The 15,090-nt window shown below is 32.9% G+C and overlaps 3 protein-coding genes and 2 long non-coding RNA genes across 7 annotated transcripts; 3 read left to right on the plus strand and 2 right to left on the minus strand.

Annotated features, from left to right (window-relative positions):
* Positions 1–351: 351 nt before the first annotated feature.
* LOC137831294 (uncharacterized) lies at positions 352–1,667 on the plus strand. 2 transcript variants are annotated; one of them, XR_011084396.2, is made up of 2 exons: positions 352–476; positions 1,034–1,667. It is a non-coding gene; the product is annotated as an uncharacterized LOC137831294 (long non-coding RNA). The 2 variants fall into 2 exon arrangements; XR_016521563.1 differs by having other exon boundaries at positions 457–628.
* Positions 1,668–2,719: 1,052 nt separating this feature from the next.
* Positions 2,720–7,438, plus strand: LOC137831295 (uncharacterized). 2 transcript variants are annotated; one of them, XM_068638913.1, is made up of 6 exons: positions 2,720–3,176; positions 3,957–4,445; positions 5,676–5,825; positions 5,926–6,057; positions 6,164–6,600; positions 6,688–7,438. In XM_068638913.1, the coding sequence occupies exons 1-6, from the start codon at positions 3,137–3,139 to the stop codon at positions 7,291–7,293; spliced, it is 1,854 nt and encodes a 617-aa protein (XP_068495014.1). In that variant the 5' UTR covers positions 2,720–3,136; the 3' UTR covers positions 7,294–7,438. The 2 variants fall into 2 exon arrangements, with proteins under 2 accessions (XP_068495014.1, XP_090159138.1); XM_090303012.1 differs by lacking the exon at positions 2,720–3,176 and having other exon boundaries at positions 4,306–4,445; positions 5,699–5,825.
* On the minus strand, positions 4,303–5,681 carry LOC137831297 (uncharacterized). The gene is made up of 3 exons (XR_011084397.2): positions 4,911–5,681; positions 4,561–4,822; positions 4,303–4,430 (listed from the first exon to the last, which is right to left on the minus strand). It is a non-coding gene; the product is annotated as an uncharacterized LOC137831297 (long non-coding RNA).
* A 529-nt stretch (positions 7,439–7,967) lies between the features above and the next one.
* Positions 7,968–10,613, minus strand: LOC137831296 (small ribosomal subunit protein eS8). Its single transcript, XM_068638915.2, has 5 exons — positions 10,290–10,613; positions 10,147–10,219; positions 9,583–9,916; positions 8,800–8,969; positions 7,968–8,324 (listed from the first exon to the last, which is right to left on the minus strand). Exons 1-5 carry the CDS (start codon positions 10,291–10,293, stop codon positions 8,249–8,251), a joined length of 657 nt encoding a protein of 218 aa, XP_068495016.1. The 5' UTR covers positions 10,294–10,613; the 3' UTR covers positions 7,968–8,248.
* A 1,170-nt stretch (positions 10,614–11,783) lies between these two features.
* LOC137831298 (Putative lysine decarboxylase family protein) lies at positions 11,784–14,546 on the plus strand. The gene is made up of 4 exons (XM_068638916.1): positions 11,784–12,202; positions 13,256–13,384; positions 13,562–13,746; positions 13,831–14,546. Exons 1-4 carry the CDS (start codon positions 11,996–11,998, stop codon positions 14,225–14,227), a joined length of 918 nt encoding a protein of 305 aa, XP_068495017.1. The 5' UTR covers positions 11,784–11,995; the 3' UTR covers positions 14,228–14,546.
* The last annotated feature ends 544 nt before the right edge of the window (positions 14,547–15,090 follow it).

Raw genomic sequence — 15,090 nt, forward strand, 5'->3', positions numbered from 1 at the left:
AAAAAATATATTTGCATATAAACCTTGATCTACATGTTTACACTGTTCTATTATACTATGACTAACATTGATTTGAATATTCATAGTTGTATTTGCTTTACCATAATGTTTTTTAACATTAGTAGATCAACCAATCAACGTATTTAGATAGAATACAACCATACACTTTATATTTCCTTAAAGTTTTAATATGAAATAAACTTTTAAATAAATTAAGAGACTAAATCATACTTTAAATAAGTACGGATTAAACTTTAAAAAAAAAACTGGCATTTAATATTTAATACACTGTAATTTACTTCATCATTTGAATTTTTTAAATAAAAGTGAAGCTTGAAGCACTATAGTGTCTATATGGTTTTATTATCAAATAAGAGAGAAAAAAAATGGTCACTTTCAGAGTTTTTCAGTGATAGAAGTGCTTATATATTAGCAACAACCACAACCCGAAACTTTATTCAGCAGCATTTACGCTGGTACCCAATTAATCAGTTTTCCAATTGCATCTTTAAATTCTTCATATTTTTCCAACGTCACAATGCCCAAAATCAAATTTATGTTTCAATTGATAAACCTGAAAATCTGATTTTAAAGTCGTGAAGCCAATTTCCAATTCGCTTATGATTCGGTAAAATCACGTTGCTTCTGCTCTAATTCTTTGTTTGATGCACTCCGCATGTTTGATAAAATGCCTGGTTGTGTCTATTTTCATTTTGTTAAATTGCGACCAATATTTTTCTTTCTGCAATTCTTAAAACTCAAAAAATAAAAGTAGTATATTATACAAGGATAGTGAATTTGCACCTATACTGTGCCAGTTACAATCTTTGATTCTGTGTTAACTATTATGCAGTAATGAAAGGTGCATTTTTTGTTATCAAAGATGTGGTGATACAAATTGTTTTGTTTGTGGCTTCACATGGATATAAACTCTGAAATGGTTAATTCATGAGTAGCTCTAAGAGTTGGATCCTTAAAGTTTATTGTGAGATATTGATGTTTGTTGACTTAAATAGCTGATGACATGTGATAGGTGGTTGAGAAAATGGTGCTGTGTTTTCCCTCAACACCCAAGAAACTGGCCATGACCATAGCATGCTTCCTCTCTGGTGCTGCCATTTTTGCTGTTGGGGTGCACTTCTCTTATACCAATGTTGCACCCCAACAAGCTCGAACCAAAGCTCGCAGTGAATTAGTCATGAACACGTTGAAAAAAAAGTATGGTTATACTTCCCCGTATGAGAAATTGGCTCGCAAAGATTCTCATGATGAGAGAACACAGGTATCCTCTACGAGAGACCAGTATGCTCAGGCTCGCCAAGAGTTGGTCAAAGAGACAATTAGTAACCTTGGGTTTAAAAAATAGCAGAAGTTAGGTTCTGAAAGCTTTGGTTTTCATACTTGCTCCTTTGGTCCTTTATGTGATTCCCAAATCAATGAAGAATAAATATTGTTGCTAATGCAATCAGCAGGCACATCTTCAATATTTATAGCAGATTGAGTTTCTATTTTGTTTATAGTTGCACTTTGGTATGAAGTTTCTAATTTCTGCTATCAAGATTGTTAATTTTTCTGTGATTCTTGTCAAATTCTGAGCAGATATTTAAAGGGGATCAAGATAATGCAGAGTGTCTTTTAAATTGACGAGTTTCTGCAATGTTTATAAATATTTGTTTTGTTTTGTTTTTCTTCAAATCCTTTAGTGCAAACATATCATAAACTGGTTCAAAATGGCTTCTCCGATGTATGAGATCCACTACTTTTTATCTTTTGGTCATCTTCTCCATGAAGGATTTAACTGGTATCTTCTCTGTGAAGGCTTCCTGTCTATCATCTAAGAAAAACATAAAGTCTATATATGCTATTAAAGTGAAATTAGGCTAGTAAATTAATTTTAAAACAAGGGCTTTTTCCAGTGTCTTCAAATAGTAAAAGCCAATTTTGCAGCTTATGTAGAAAAGGAACAAAAGCAAATCTTGTAGCACAATTTAAATTATTCATTATAAATTCAAAGTATAATTTATATATTTAAAGATATTGACTTATTATGAATTATACTTAAAATATAATTTATACATTAAAAAAATATGTACTTATCGTAAATTTAATTATATAAATATTTATTCTATACTTTGAATAAATACTCATTTTAAAGAACCAAAACCAAAGCTTAAGGCTTTTTTTAATATATTGTTTTTTAATTATTTATCTAAATAATGCATCTCCTATTTTATTTATTTATCCAATTTTTTTAAAATTTTATTTATTTATATTTTATTTTTTTTGATTTTTTTTAATTTATGTTGGTTTTAATTAAAATTTTAATGTATATATTTAATATTTTTAATTAATTTAAATATTTAACTTATTTTCAATAAATACAAATATTTTAACATTTCTAATTAAATTTTCAAAGAGATGTATAGGTAAATAAAAACAAATTTAAAAGAAATCAGTTAGTGAATAAAGATTTCTCATGTATAAAAATTTAAATTTTTTAGGTAAGATATGATTTCTCACCTTAAAAGTAATTAGTATATTTGGTAAATAAAATTGGAGATGAGTTATAAAAATACAAAAACAGCATACTAAAAAATTTCAAAATTCACATATTTGGCAAACATCCTAAAACGATATTAAGAAGACATGTGTAACTTTTACTCCTTTATTGGCAAAGCATCTTGTCCAAAGTACATATCACAGAAAATTTGAGGTGGTGGAAGTGAGAATCATCAACCAGTACTCTACTTTTTCATGATTTTAAAAAAGCTTACACAAACAAATATTTTAATACTGCACAGTGAATAATGCAAACATAAAGAAATGTAAAAACAAGAATTCATTGTGTGAAATGACAGAACCTCTACTTGAAGTGTTCCTTGTGCCCTTTCATTCTAAATGTAAAGAATAGGATTTGCAAACTGTTGCAGTTGTAGCTGAGTTAGAAAGTGATTCTAACTTTGCGTTGTCTTCAGGGGAAGCATCTCCAACTCATATATCTGAAAGGGCAGAAAGAACCTGCTTGTGTATGGTTCCATTACCCTTCTGCAGCATCTAGTAGTAAACCCTTGAATCAGGTTTCAGCTTGCCAAACCACTACAAAGTTTTGCAGTTCAAAAGGCATTGAAGTCCACTCATGTCTTTCGAAGATGTTAAGGCTGCTGCTAGTGAGTTCGGTATGTGATTTGCTATATACATATGTTTTACACTTTTCATGTATCTAGATTTTGATACCAGTAAAAAAAATTTCTTCAGTGTGTGCTCCTATAGTTTCACAATCAATATGTTGATGAATTGAACTTTAGCATTATAGATAGGAAACATTTTCTTTTTATGAGAAGATTAAAGGGACCAAAAGTCAGGCCGAAAGAGATATGATGAGAATCAAAACCAAAATTTATGAAAATTGGAATGACTAAAATCTACTTTGAACCAAAATGAAAAATACTACTTTAGATCAAATAAATGCAAAAAACTGAAGTTTAGAGAGAAAAATATAATCCTCCCTTTTTTTTCAATTTGATGTCTAGTCTCCCTTTGTTGAAAAGCTCAACTCTTCTACTTGTGAACTATGATGTACCCAGATGTTCTTCATAAGCATACTTTTCAGACGATAATATTCATAGTTTATACATTCACAGTGAGAACAGACATAAAAACATGCTCATTAAGTGCTGTTTTTTAAAAAAAAAATTTGTGGCCTTTTAGCCATTATATTTAGCAATACATGCCTAAAACATATACATCTATTTGATTGGTTAAAATTTATTAAAAACTACAAAATTATGAGTTCAATGACTAAGGAGTGAGAGCTAGACAACTTTGTGATTTCCGACAAATTTCAATCAATAGGAAAGACTATATTAGAAAGAGAGCATTCAGAGAGTATATTGTTAGCATTTTTGGTGTTTTCATGCTTCCATAGGAACTGATGTTGTTGCATTTATGGTCCAAAGCTAAGGGATTTAATCACAGTTACTACCACCCGTTGCACATAGCAATACTAAAAGGAGATTGGCAATCTACAAAGGCTTTTCTTGACAATGATCCAAGTGCATGGACTGCTAAGATCACCATACTTGGCAGGACTGCGCTGCATGTAGCAGCTGTAGGAGGGCAGTGGCCAATTGTTGAGAAGTTGGTGCAACATGTTCCTGCACAAGTACTTGAAGAGCTGGACTTGATGGGTTGTACTTGCCTGCACTATGTTGCAATGGGGGAAAGCAGAAGTGCTGCCGAGGCATTGGTGGCTAAAAATCCCTCTCTGACACAACTCACTGACTTTAAAGGATTCACACCACTTATCTACAGTATTACCTCTGCTAGATGCAAAGAAATGGTGTGGTACTTTGTTTTGAATACTACAGACGAGAGACCTGGCAGTCCTTTCACTGGTCCTTCTGCTGGTCAACTTATTGCTTTGCTTACAGCTGCAGGATTTCATGGTAAACAATTTTTTTTTTCTCAGCAGAGAGAGATAATATACAGTAGTAGGTACCTAAATGTTGGGAAAATCAGAATTAATTCTCCCTCATGTTCCTTTTTTTCTGTTTTACATACCTAAATTATCACACAAAGTAAATGACGTGGACTTTGATTTCTGCTTCCACCCCTTCAACTTTCAACTGCATCAATGTTCTATTATGTCCACCATCTGTAACTGGAGCTTGTCACTGGGCATATGAATATGAGCAAGATGCCGTATACCCTCTCACCCACATCCATCTAAAGAAAGTAGTGTCCTTCATGATTGGGATATGATGAAAACTTTCATCAGAGAACACACATTCGTTTCGAATCTCTTTTCCTTCCTTTGAGTTTCCTATAACCAAAAATTACACAAAGTGTTTAAAAGCATTTTGTGGCATCGGTCACGTTGTACCAACCCACCACAAGCATTGACTCCATACCTTAAGACTTTTCTCACATGCAAACAAAATGTGAACTAAAGCTTCTTGGTCCAAAGAAGGGACACTCCACTTTGGATAAATTTTCTGCTGTAGCCAATCTATTGTTGAGTACTTTCTAGAGAAAACATTTTTCTTTGGGTGGAATTTTAAGTCACCATATTTTTACTCTGTCTTTATCAACCTGAACACCATACCTAAGCAAATCTAGCGCTTCTGAAGTTGCTTTGACTGAGAATCTGTCATCATGGAAATGTCAATTTTCATTTTGTTCTCTATTTTTTAAATTTTGTAAGGAAAATTGTGAAAACGACATTAAAATAAAGTTGTGACAAAATGGTAATATCAACAGACTTCTATTTTCACCATTCCTTTTACAAAATTTTGATATCAGGAAACAAAAGAAATGAAGTGTCATTTTTATAATTATTTGTGAAAACAAAACATTTTCCTAGACTCGAGAGATCCTTAAATTTTCTTGAAATTTTCAAGACATGTAGAATTTACTTGAACTAATGAAGTATAGTGCCATTCTTCTACTCTTAAATTTGCCTATTAGTAGTTTCAGGCTTTCAGCACAATATTTTTATATATGTAATGCACCATAAAAAGCCAGAGATTACCAAATTATTAAAACATCCATACACACTCTACTTCATGCTTTAGAATAATTATCAATTATGCTACTTTAATAACCAAGCATATAAAACATACTATTATCCTTGTTGTTTATATTTATAGCTATTATTTTGGGTCTCCCATTTACAGATGTCACTATATATCTTCTCCAGCGCTACCCAAATTTGGCTACTCTATCAGACTCAAAGGGAAGCATTATACTTAATGTTTTGTCAAAATTGCCCTCGGACTTTCAAAGTGGAAATAAGCTTGGGTTTTGGAAAAGATGCATTTATCACTGTAAGGACCCTATTTTGATATTATTCTCTTTTCTTACCAAGCTTCATTGCAATACACTTCTGCCTAAATGACATTAAACTTTCCTCTTCAACTATATTAGGTGTGCCAGATGAACTTGATTTTTTACCACCAAGTCATTTGAGAGGAAATTTGAAAAATTCTTTGGGGAATTCAAGCCATCATCACCAATCTTATTTTGGAAGTACAATGTGGAATGGCATTCAGAATATTGGTATGTTGTACTTGTCCTGAAGAGCGTTTCCATATATCCTTAAACTATTGTATTCTCCTTTTAATTTTTATACTTTAATTAAAACAAATAAAAACTTCATGTGCAGTTCCTGGTATAAAGTTAGTCAGAGAGGCTAAGTTGAGACACGTATCTGCTGCGAGATTGGTGGAACTCGTTTGCACACAGGTTTCAAATTTGAATGATGCTGAATTCTGGCAGTCTTTTGTGAATGCAGACATTGTTTTCAATGCCTCATCATCAGGCATAGTTGAAATTTTAAGGATCTGTTTCCAGTTTTTTCCTGATTTGGTTTGGACTCACATGCCAAATGAAGGATATGTAGCTCAAACTGCCATCAAGTATAGGCAAGAGAAGGTTTTTAGTCTTCTATGCAAGATGCCTATAGTTTGCAAGTTTTTAGTCCTGGCATTAGATGAATCACAAAACTCCACATCACATCTAGCAGCAAGGTTTGCTTCTCCTCAACAGGCATCAATTTCTGGTGCAGCCTTTCAAATGCAAAAAGAGTTGCAGTGGTTTAAGGTTTGTTTTATCTCATAACTCCCTTATTAGAAATTTTTGAAGATCAATTATGCTAAAATATTGATAACACTTTATAATGTCCAACAGGAAGTAGAGAAATGGGATCACCCTCTTCATAAAGAAGTTAAAAACAAAGATGGTAAAACACCTTGGCAATTGTTCAGGGAAGAGCATAAGCCCTTGCTTGAAGAAGCAAAGACTTGGATGAAAGATACATCAAACTCTTGTATGTTGGTGGCAACTCTTATTGCTACAGTTGTCTTTGCTGCTTCCATAACAGTACCTGGTGGAAACAACCAAGAGAAAGGATTTCCATTATTCTTGTCAGATAGCACATTCATGGTGTTCATTGTGTCAGATACATTAGCTTTGTTTTCCTCCATGGTTTCCCTTTTGATGTTTTTATCAATTCTAACTGCACATTATGCAGAAGAAGATTTTCTCAAGAGATTACCTGAGAGAATAATATTGGGTCTGGCTTCTTTGTTCTTTTCCATTGTAACTACAATGATAGCATTTGGTGCAGGTCTGGATTTGTTGCTAAGGGAGAGACTGAAATGGGTGTCAATCCCAATTGCTCTTCTGGCATGTGTTCCAGTTGCCCTATTTGCAAGGCTTCAACTTCCCTTGTTCATACAAATGATCATATCAACTTATGGTTCTTGTATATATCATCATCAAAGTCTTTGGTAAGGACTCTTGTGTTGTTCCAGCATATGAAAAATAGGCTGAAGAATGGAAATGTAAAACCATGAGGTTTTAGTTTTGGAATTTGTTATTATTGAGTGTAGTCCGAAGTTGGTTTCACAAACTATAATGAAAATAGAATTTGACCAAACTGCTTTCGGAAATACTTCCCAGTCTTCTAAACACTTGTCACTAATAATCTCTCAAAATTTAATAAATTAGTCCTTATACATGAACGTGGCGATCTCTTATTATTCGTTAATGCACTACTATGAAACAATTTTCTAAAGCTAATAAATTTTAGTCACAAATATTTGGAATGTTACATGATATTGATTAGCTATGTTGGCTGTATTAGTATTTTATTTGTTAAGAATATTGAAGTTGGTTTACATATTGTTATTCGATCAAAATGACTACAATATTTTTTATGCAATTCAAACTATTTCGAGTTGTATGCCATTCTGTATAAATACACGTCACTTGTATCTTTATTAAAATTTCTGATTAAAGATCCAATTTATTAGTTTTTCCAAATTTGTTTTAGAAGTAAAGCGAGAGTGTTTTTTGGTCCTTTTGATACTTTAGTTTATGCTAGAGTTTTTTTATATTTGTTCTTTAACAAGCTATAACATGAACAAGAACATAACTGGGTTTCCAAATTGTTTAAAAAATACTACTAATTGGTAACGGATTTGCTTATACCACACTATTTGAAAAACCAGCACATCATGTTCAGGAAAATACAAGGTGAGAGAGTCATGTACTATAAATCTGTAACGGTGGAGATAATCGATTTAAACTCACTCTAAATAAAGAAATAGAAGTTATTGGCCATGTTTACACCATAAACCGTTCCCTCCTCAAGAAAGTCGACTTCCTAGCAGAACGTATAATCTGACTGGATAGTTAAGACCATCAAGAAAATCTGATAAAAAGAGTTAGGAAGATAGACAATATCTTAAGCAGCACCCTTGCCCTTCTTCTTCTGAAGCTTCTTCATGTAAAATTCCAGCTCTTTGCCCTCTAATATATATCTGCCAATAATTTAGAAGACATTAAGCACCAACAGCCAGAACCATTAAATTAAAAATGAAAGAATATTGTTCACTTGGCAAAACTTTCAAGCATCTGATATAACTTAATATATTTTTGACGCTAGCATACCAGACATGCTGCTTCAGATTACATGATAAAATTGCTAATAAGGTATGCTACTGATTTACATCAATGTCTTGCAATTTCATTTTAGCAGAGGTAACCAAACCATTTCAAGATCTCCTCAACACAACATGAGATCAACTTGTTAACACTTGACAGACTAAATCCCTTATTTTCCGCCACTATCAACATATTTTAAATGCTAGGTCATCATATATATGCTCTTGCAAGTCACAAATGGGATGATTGTTCTAGCTATGAAAAGCAATTTTAAAAAATACTCTCACTGGGAAGCAGGAAAACAAACACTATTTACATCTCCGTTATCTAATTGAGTACAAAGTAACATACCCATCAGAACGGCCACATTGGCCAGGTCGGGATGAGATACAAGCCAAAAGGCGACCACCTCCAAATTGTTCTTCAATGTGAGAATCAAGCACCCGGCTCTGTTTTCGCTTTTCCAATTTTCTTAGGACATGGTTACTCTTCTTCACCTCCTCGGTTGCAGCTTCACCATCCTGTCCAAACAAATATACTGAATGAGTGAATGAAGCAAATAAACAATAAGCAAGCAAAATATACAACATTTATTTAAAGAAAAACAAAATTGCAGTTTGTAAAAAATGATAACCTGTTCCCAAGTTTAAAAAATAAACTATTTCATGTAGCAATAGCAACACAGTTCCAGAACTTGTTTTAGATCCTTTTTGTTCTACATTGATACTTCATAACCTTGGATAGTTCAAACAATAATTATAAAATAAGTTTAATTATATATATTATCAGTGAAAGGTCTTTACATAGGTATCCAACAAAAATTTACCATTTCAAAGGGTTACGACATCTTATATTAATGAAATAGAGAGAATATGTGATAAAATTATCAAATCTCATTGAATATCTATGTAAAAAAGTTCCAAAGGGACAATGCATAAAAATTAAATTCTTAAAAAATAACAAGAATTACTGGATGAGACAATAAAGAAAAAGATGCAAGCTTCCAAGTTCCAACAACCAACATTGACACAGGGCTAAGGACACTAAATATCATACCACAATTCAGCTAGGAAAATAACTAAAAGTGAAACTATATGTAAACACGTATTAGCAAGAAATTAAACTAACATGTACCTCTCCTTCCTTCTTGGCAGAAGCTACAATCTTCTTCTTGCGACCAATGTCAACGCCATAATGCTGAAGATACCACTGCTTGAAGGGCGCAGCGTCGACTTGAACAATGGCGCTCTTGACCAATGTCTGAGTCCGAACAAGCTCATTGTTGGATGCATTGTACACCACATCAAGAATCCTTGTTTTGCGAGTCACAGCCTCACTCCCCCAAGAATAGTTCCCAGTATCAAGCCTCAAAGCACGCCACTTTACATTCCCACCACGAACCCTAATCCTCCTAATTGTCTTGTTGCTTGACAGCTTTGTGTTTGCTGGCTGCCTCCCAAGCTCATACCTGCAATCAAACACACCCCATTAAACACAAAATCATCACTAAAAAAAACATGACATCGATAAACTTCTTTGTTAAAATTAGGGTTTCACTCTGATAAACCTTGAATTACTGACTGTTTCACTCTAATTCTGATTAGATCCAAATAAATGTCAAAACACATAACATTGATTATAAAAAAAATTTATTCAACTAATGTTGAAATATAATTAGTTAGAGTTAGAAGAACTTACTTTCTCTTCTTCCTCCAAGCTTTCTTCTTGCCACCAGTAGCGCGCCTCTTGTGCATGGAATCACGAGAGATACCTACGCGAACTCACATGAATCAACACATTAAGTTACAAGAGAGAGAGAGAAAGAAAAAAATAAAACGTACCCATTTTGGCAGAGTAGAACGGTGGTACTGCTGCGAGCTCTGGCTAGTAACTTCGCCCGTTCAGCGAAGAAGAAGAAGAAGAAGAAGAAGAAGAAGAAAAGTTGAAGGATGTTAGGTTAAGAACCCATTGGGCCACATTGAGCGTTTACAACATGCATACAAAGAATTACTAATTGCACCACCGTATTTTTTAAACATATAAAAAAAGTTTCTAGATCAAATTATTTTTTGAAACAAATTTTTTAGAGCACATAAAAAAAACTTTCTAGTTTTCACCAAACCCAATGTGTTATTCTCTCTCTCTGTCTTCCTCTCATTGAGTGCAGTAAAGAATGATGGTGTCTGTGGTATTTTAGATTTTTGCTGTTAGTATTGAGGTGCAATTAGTAATTATGATAGTGGAGGAAGTAAATGGCCAACCTAGTGTAAATTAAAGCCTACTCTGTAATGGGTTTTATCTTCTTTCTGCACCACTCGATTTTATTGAATACTGCCCATACATTTTGAAAAGGTTGGCCATATTATGCAAAAGTATTTGTAGAACCTATCAAGAAAAGCTTTCAATTCCAAAACTAAACAAATTTTAAGAAGAGATTATTTAAATAATCTTATCTGAATGCAAAGAATATTTTTAATAATAATTAGAAAATAGTTATAAATAAATAAATAAATAATAGTGGAACCATTCCTAGAAACCTTTACAAGTTGCCAAACACCACTTTGAACCTTGATTGAATCACTTCTCCATGCATTAGTAGTATAAATATGGGGATAAATAGTCTCCTTGGGGAAGCTCTCTTTGATGAGAAAAAAACATCAAAAAATAGTATTATTACCACTTTAACAAGTAAATGGTAAAAAAAAAATAACATTTCATTATCCAATAATCTTCAAATTATTAACAAGCTACTCATTATATAGAAAAATTGAATTATAATTAACAAATAATATTTTATCATACAAAAAGTTGAAGTAATGAAAACAAAAAACACACTACAAATTATACTTTCATTTATTTATGAAGTTATAAATAATTACTTTATTTTTCAGTAAACCCTTTTTTAATTGATATTAATGAAAATTGTCTTTATATCAACGTGTCAATTAGAGTGTTAGTTCAGTTAATTTAATAGAGATTTTTTTGTTTTATATTGACAGAGTTTTTTTTATTGACAGGAACAAAATTATTTTCAATTAATATAAATCAATATTGCTGGGTGGATGTTGATAAAAGTTTTTCTTAGTTAAAGTTATTAAATTTATTTATTCACGAATGCAAATCCATTCAACTTATTAAGATTATTTGGAACAATCTTCATGAAGAAGTTATTAACACTTTGATATATTTAAATGAATTTTTTAAATTATTTTTATTTTTCTCAAATTTAACGTTTGTAAATTAATTTTCTTTTGTGGAATTTGAGGAATTAAAATAATTTTTATTTTGAGAAAACAAAATCAGATTTACACTGAAAGCATAATTAAATATTTTTTAAAACACTCATGAGAATGGGTGAGGGTAATGTGATAATTTTATACAGCATTGTAGATGTAAGAGGGTGAGAAGAAGAGCACCTTGTTCATTCCTGATTCCTGATTCCTTTTTCTGCAATGACCTTATATTGTTTATGTTCCTAGAAAACTCAGACCTTGAATTTTGGGTGCTTACAAGGCTTCAAAAGTTGAAGCCTTTAGGAATCTGAGGGATGGGTTTCTCAGTGGCAGCTTCGTTGGGTACTCATATTGCACTGAGAAACACTCACGAAGCAAGAATCAAGTGCCACTTTTTGTACAAAAGACAAGAGAGCAATATAATTGGTTTCAAGTTCTCAAAGCCCAAGGCCCTTCAAAGAAAGATTTCTCTAAGCAAGCAAGAGTTCAGTGACTTGGATGAGAGGAAGAGCCCAGATGAGGTAGCATTTACCATCTTGTCAAAGTTAGTGCCTTTTGCTTATTTGTTTATTTCTTGCTGCATAAATTTGATGGGAATTGGTGAAAGTTGAAACCCTTTTGTGATATGAAAGTTTCTGTTTAGTTGGGTTGCTTGGAAGAGTAGGGGTTAAATCCATGTAAGCAGTGGGGGTGACAACTGATGGCTGTGTGATGTTTTAGTTCAGAGGGTGTAACCAGTGGTAAGATGTGTTCAATTGAATCTGTTTTTGGGAATGTGTTGTTGATAATTGATAGAAGAATTGCCTGCGCTACAATGATGGGAAGATAGGAATATTTATTCTGTCGAGTTTTCAATTTGCTGATAGGAATATTTTAATCTATGAAAAACTAAGTTCTAATTGAATTTTACATTCCTATCTGGAAAAGTAACTTATAACATGATCTGTATCTAGAAGGTTTTGTGTTTTCTAGTCATGAAATTCATATTTTAGTAGGGCTGAAGTAGTTGTTGGCTTCTGACATGTCTACTAACCGCCTTACTATTTTGCTGCCTCAGAGAGTATTGGTTCTTAAATTCGTTTTCAATTTTTATATTTTTTCTTGCACTTGGTGGATGGTGCTATTGATTATATAATGAATATCATGGATATGCCTCATTTAAAGGAGAGAGCTTAAGAAATGTAAGATGCAATATATGATGCAAAGTGTTGCATGACCTACGGTAAATTCTATCTGGTCTTGACTTGGGGCAATATATTTTTGGCTTAATCAAGCAGGTGTCACTCTAAGTATATTTGGACTTAATATCTCAATCTCTGGTGCCTATAACTAGTGCAAACTCTTGGTGTTTGATGCAGCTCTATGAAGCACTACAGAAATAATAGTGTTTAATGGCAGGGACCAATCGTAATTGTTACATATTTGAGTTCACTGGAAAAACACTTTACACCGAGTTTTGCTATGCTGTTAATTCATTCCCTCTTGTTTAACTTCATATAAAGATTTTTTCGTAATTCCAGTGATAATCCAGGAAACTGATTCCTCACTCCTTTTCTGTTTTCTTAATATTACAGGTTAGAGAAGAGATTAAAAAATGTTATGAACTCATAAACAGATTAGGGAGAGGAGCTGTGTATCTGGGTTCTTCAAGGATGGGACCCAGTCATTCACATTATGTGCAGACACAAGAGCTGGCTAAAGAGGCAAGTAAATTCTTACAATAGCTTCCTGCCTCTTTTTTCAGCTTAGATGTTTGTGGGTATTGTATAAGATCTCATTCAGTTGTTATCTATTCACATGGATTCTGGCATTAACAGCAGTGATAGTGGCAAAGGGTGTTACAAGTTGTGATTATTTTTTTCATATATCCTGCTGCGCAGATAGCAAATCTTTTGGACTGCACTTCTTGGTCAGGGGCTGGACCAGGGCTAATGGACGCTGTTACTCAAGGTGCCATGCTAGCAGGAAAACCAGTCGGTGGATTCAAGATAGGAAAAGAAGCTGGTGAATGGACAGCATCTAACTTTCATCCATACTTACCATCAGAAAATTACCTCACCTGCAGGTAATCTTCAACTGTTGATCAATAACATGTTCTATTGACATATATGTAATTGGCTGCATGAATTGTTTTAACGTTTTTGCTCAGGTTTTTCTCTGCAAGGAAGCATGGGCTGGTGGATGCTGTAGTGAGGAACAACTCATTTGATAAGACTGCCGTGGTTGCCCTTCCTGGTGGGATTGGTACTTTAGATGAGGTGTTTGAGATGATGGCATTGATTCAGCTGGAACGGATTGGATCAAAGTTTCCTGTTCCCTTGCTCTTGATGAACTATGATTCATTTTATTCAAAGCTGCTTGATTTCTTAAATGACTGTGAGGGTTGGGGAACTGTCTCTAAAGGAGAGGTTGCATCATTGTGGAAGGTTTGTAACAGCAACTCAGAAGCTTTGGCGTACCTAGAAGAATTCTATGGCATTTCTTCTATTGACAAAAGTAAGAGTGTAACTAAATTTTGTAGCACGTATGAATCACCCTCCTCGTGAGATTTTTTACTTTCCTTTTCTTCCTGAACTATTGCAATATTACCAGGTTTTTGTTGACATTTGACATGTGCACTAGCAAGTTCTGATTGTACATGAAAGGTATCCTATGATTCACCCATAACACATTTGTGAGTTGGATAAAGTATGAAAAGGAAAGTATAACACTGTGAACAGAAGCTTTCTTGGATTATGGGTTATGCATGTATCAGAATAGTTAGTGGGGTAGGTAAGTTGATCGGGTAGTTTCTTGATGGTTAGTTATTAATAATTTCTCTATAAATAAAACACCATTGGATCTCATTCATCCTCTTTTAGTCAATCAGTGTGTTTTTTTTCTAAGATTGCAATTCTCTCAAACTATTTGACACTAGCCTATGATTCTATCCCTCTATCTGTATTTTTTATATTGGAAAATCATCAATAATTCTTTCATAACCAAGATATTTTAAGAAATTGTTTTCAATATAAATTAGAGTTAAGCAATTTAATCTATTTTGTGAGATAACAGATTGCAAATAAGATTTTAGCAGTTTTTATTTCGAAAAAACATCTTCCAAGAGATGTAATAGTAATTTAAGTTATACATGCATTAGAGAAACAATAGAATGTTTTCAGAAAAATCAATAGGGGTTTCAATTTATTAATATATGATTGGTTTTGCCATAAGTATCCAGTAAATTTTTAATTTCCAATTTAATATCCATTTTATTTGTATGTTTTCTCAGTAACAATAGCATTTACAAAACCATATTCTCAATATTTCTCTAAGTACTTAATTAAACCTTTTACAAGTTTTATAGCCACATCAACACATATATATTTTGTTTGCGAACTTTTATTAATTCCATTTATAATAGTCAATA

Source organism: Phaseolus vulgaris, chromosome 6 (genome assembly GCF_051622355.1).
Source record: "Phaseolus vulgaris cultivar YP4 chromosome 6, ASM5162235v1, whole genome shotgun sequence".
NCBI lineage: Eukaryota > Viridiplantae > Streptophyta > Magnoliopsida > Fabales > Fabaceae > Phaseolus > Phaseolus vulgaris.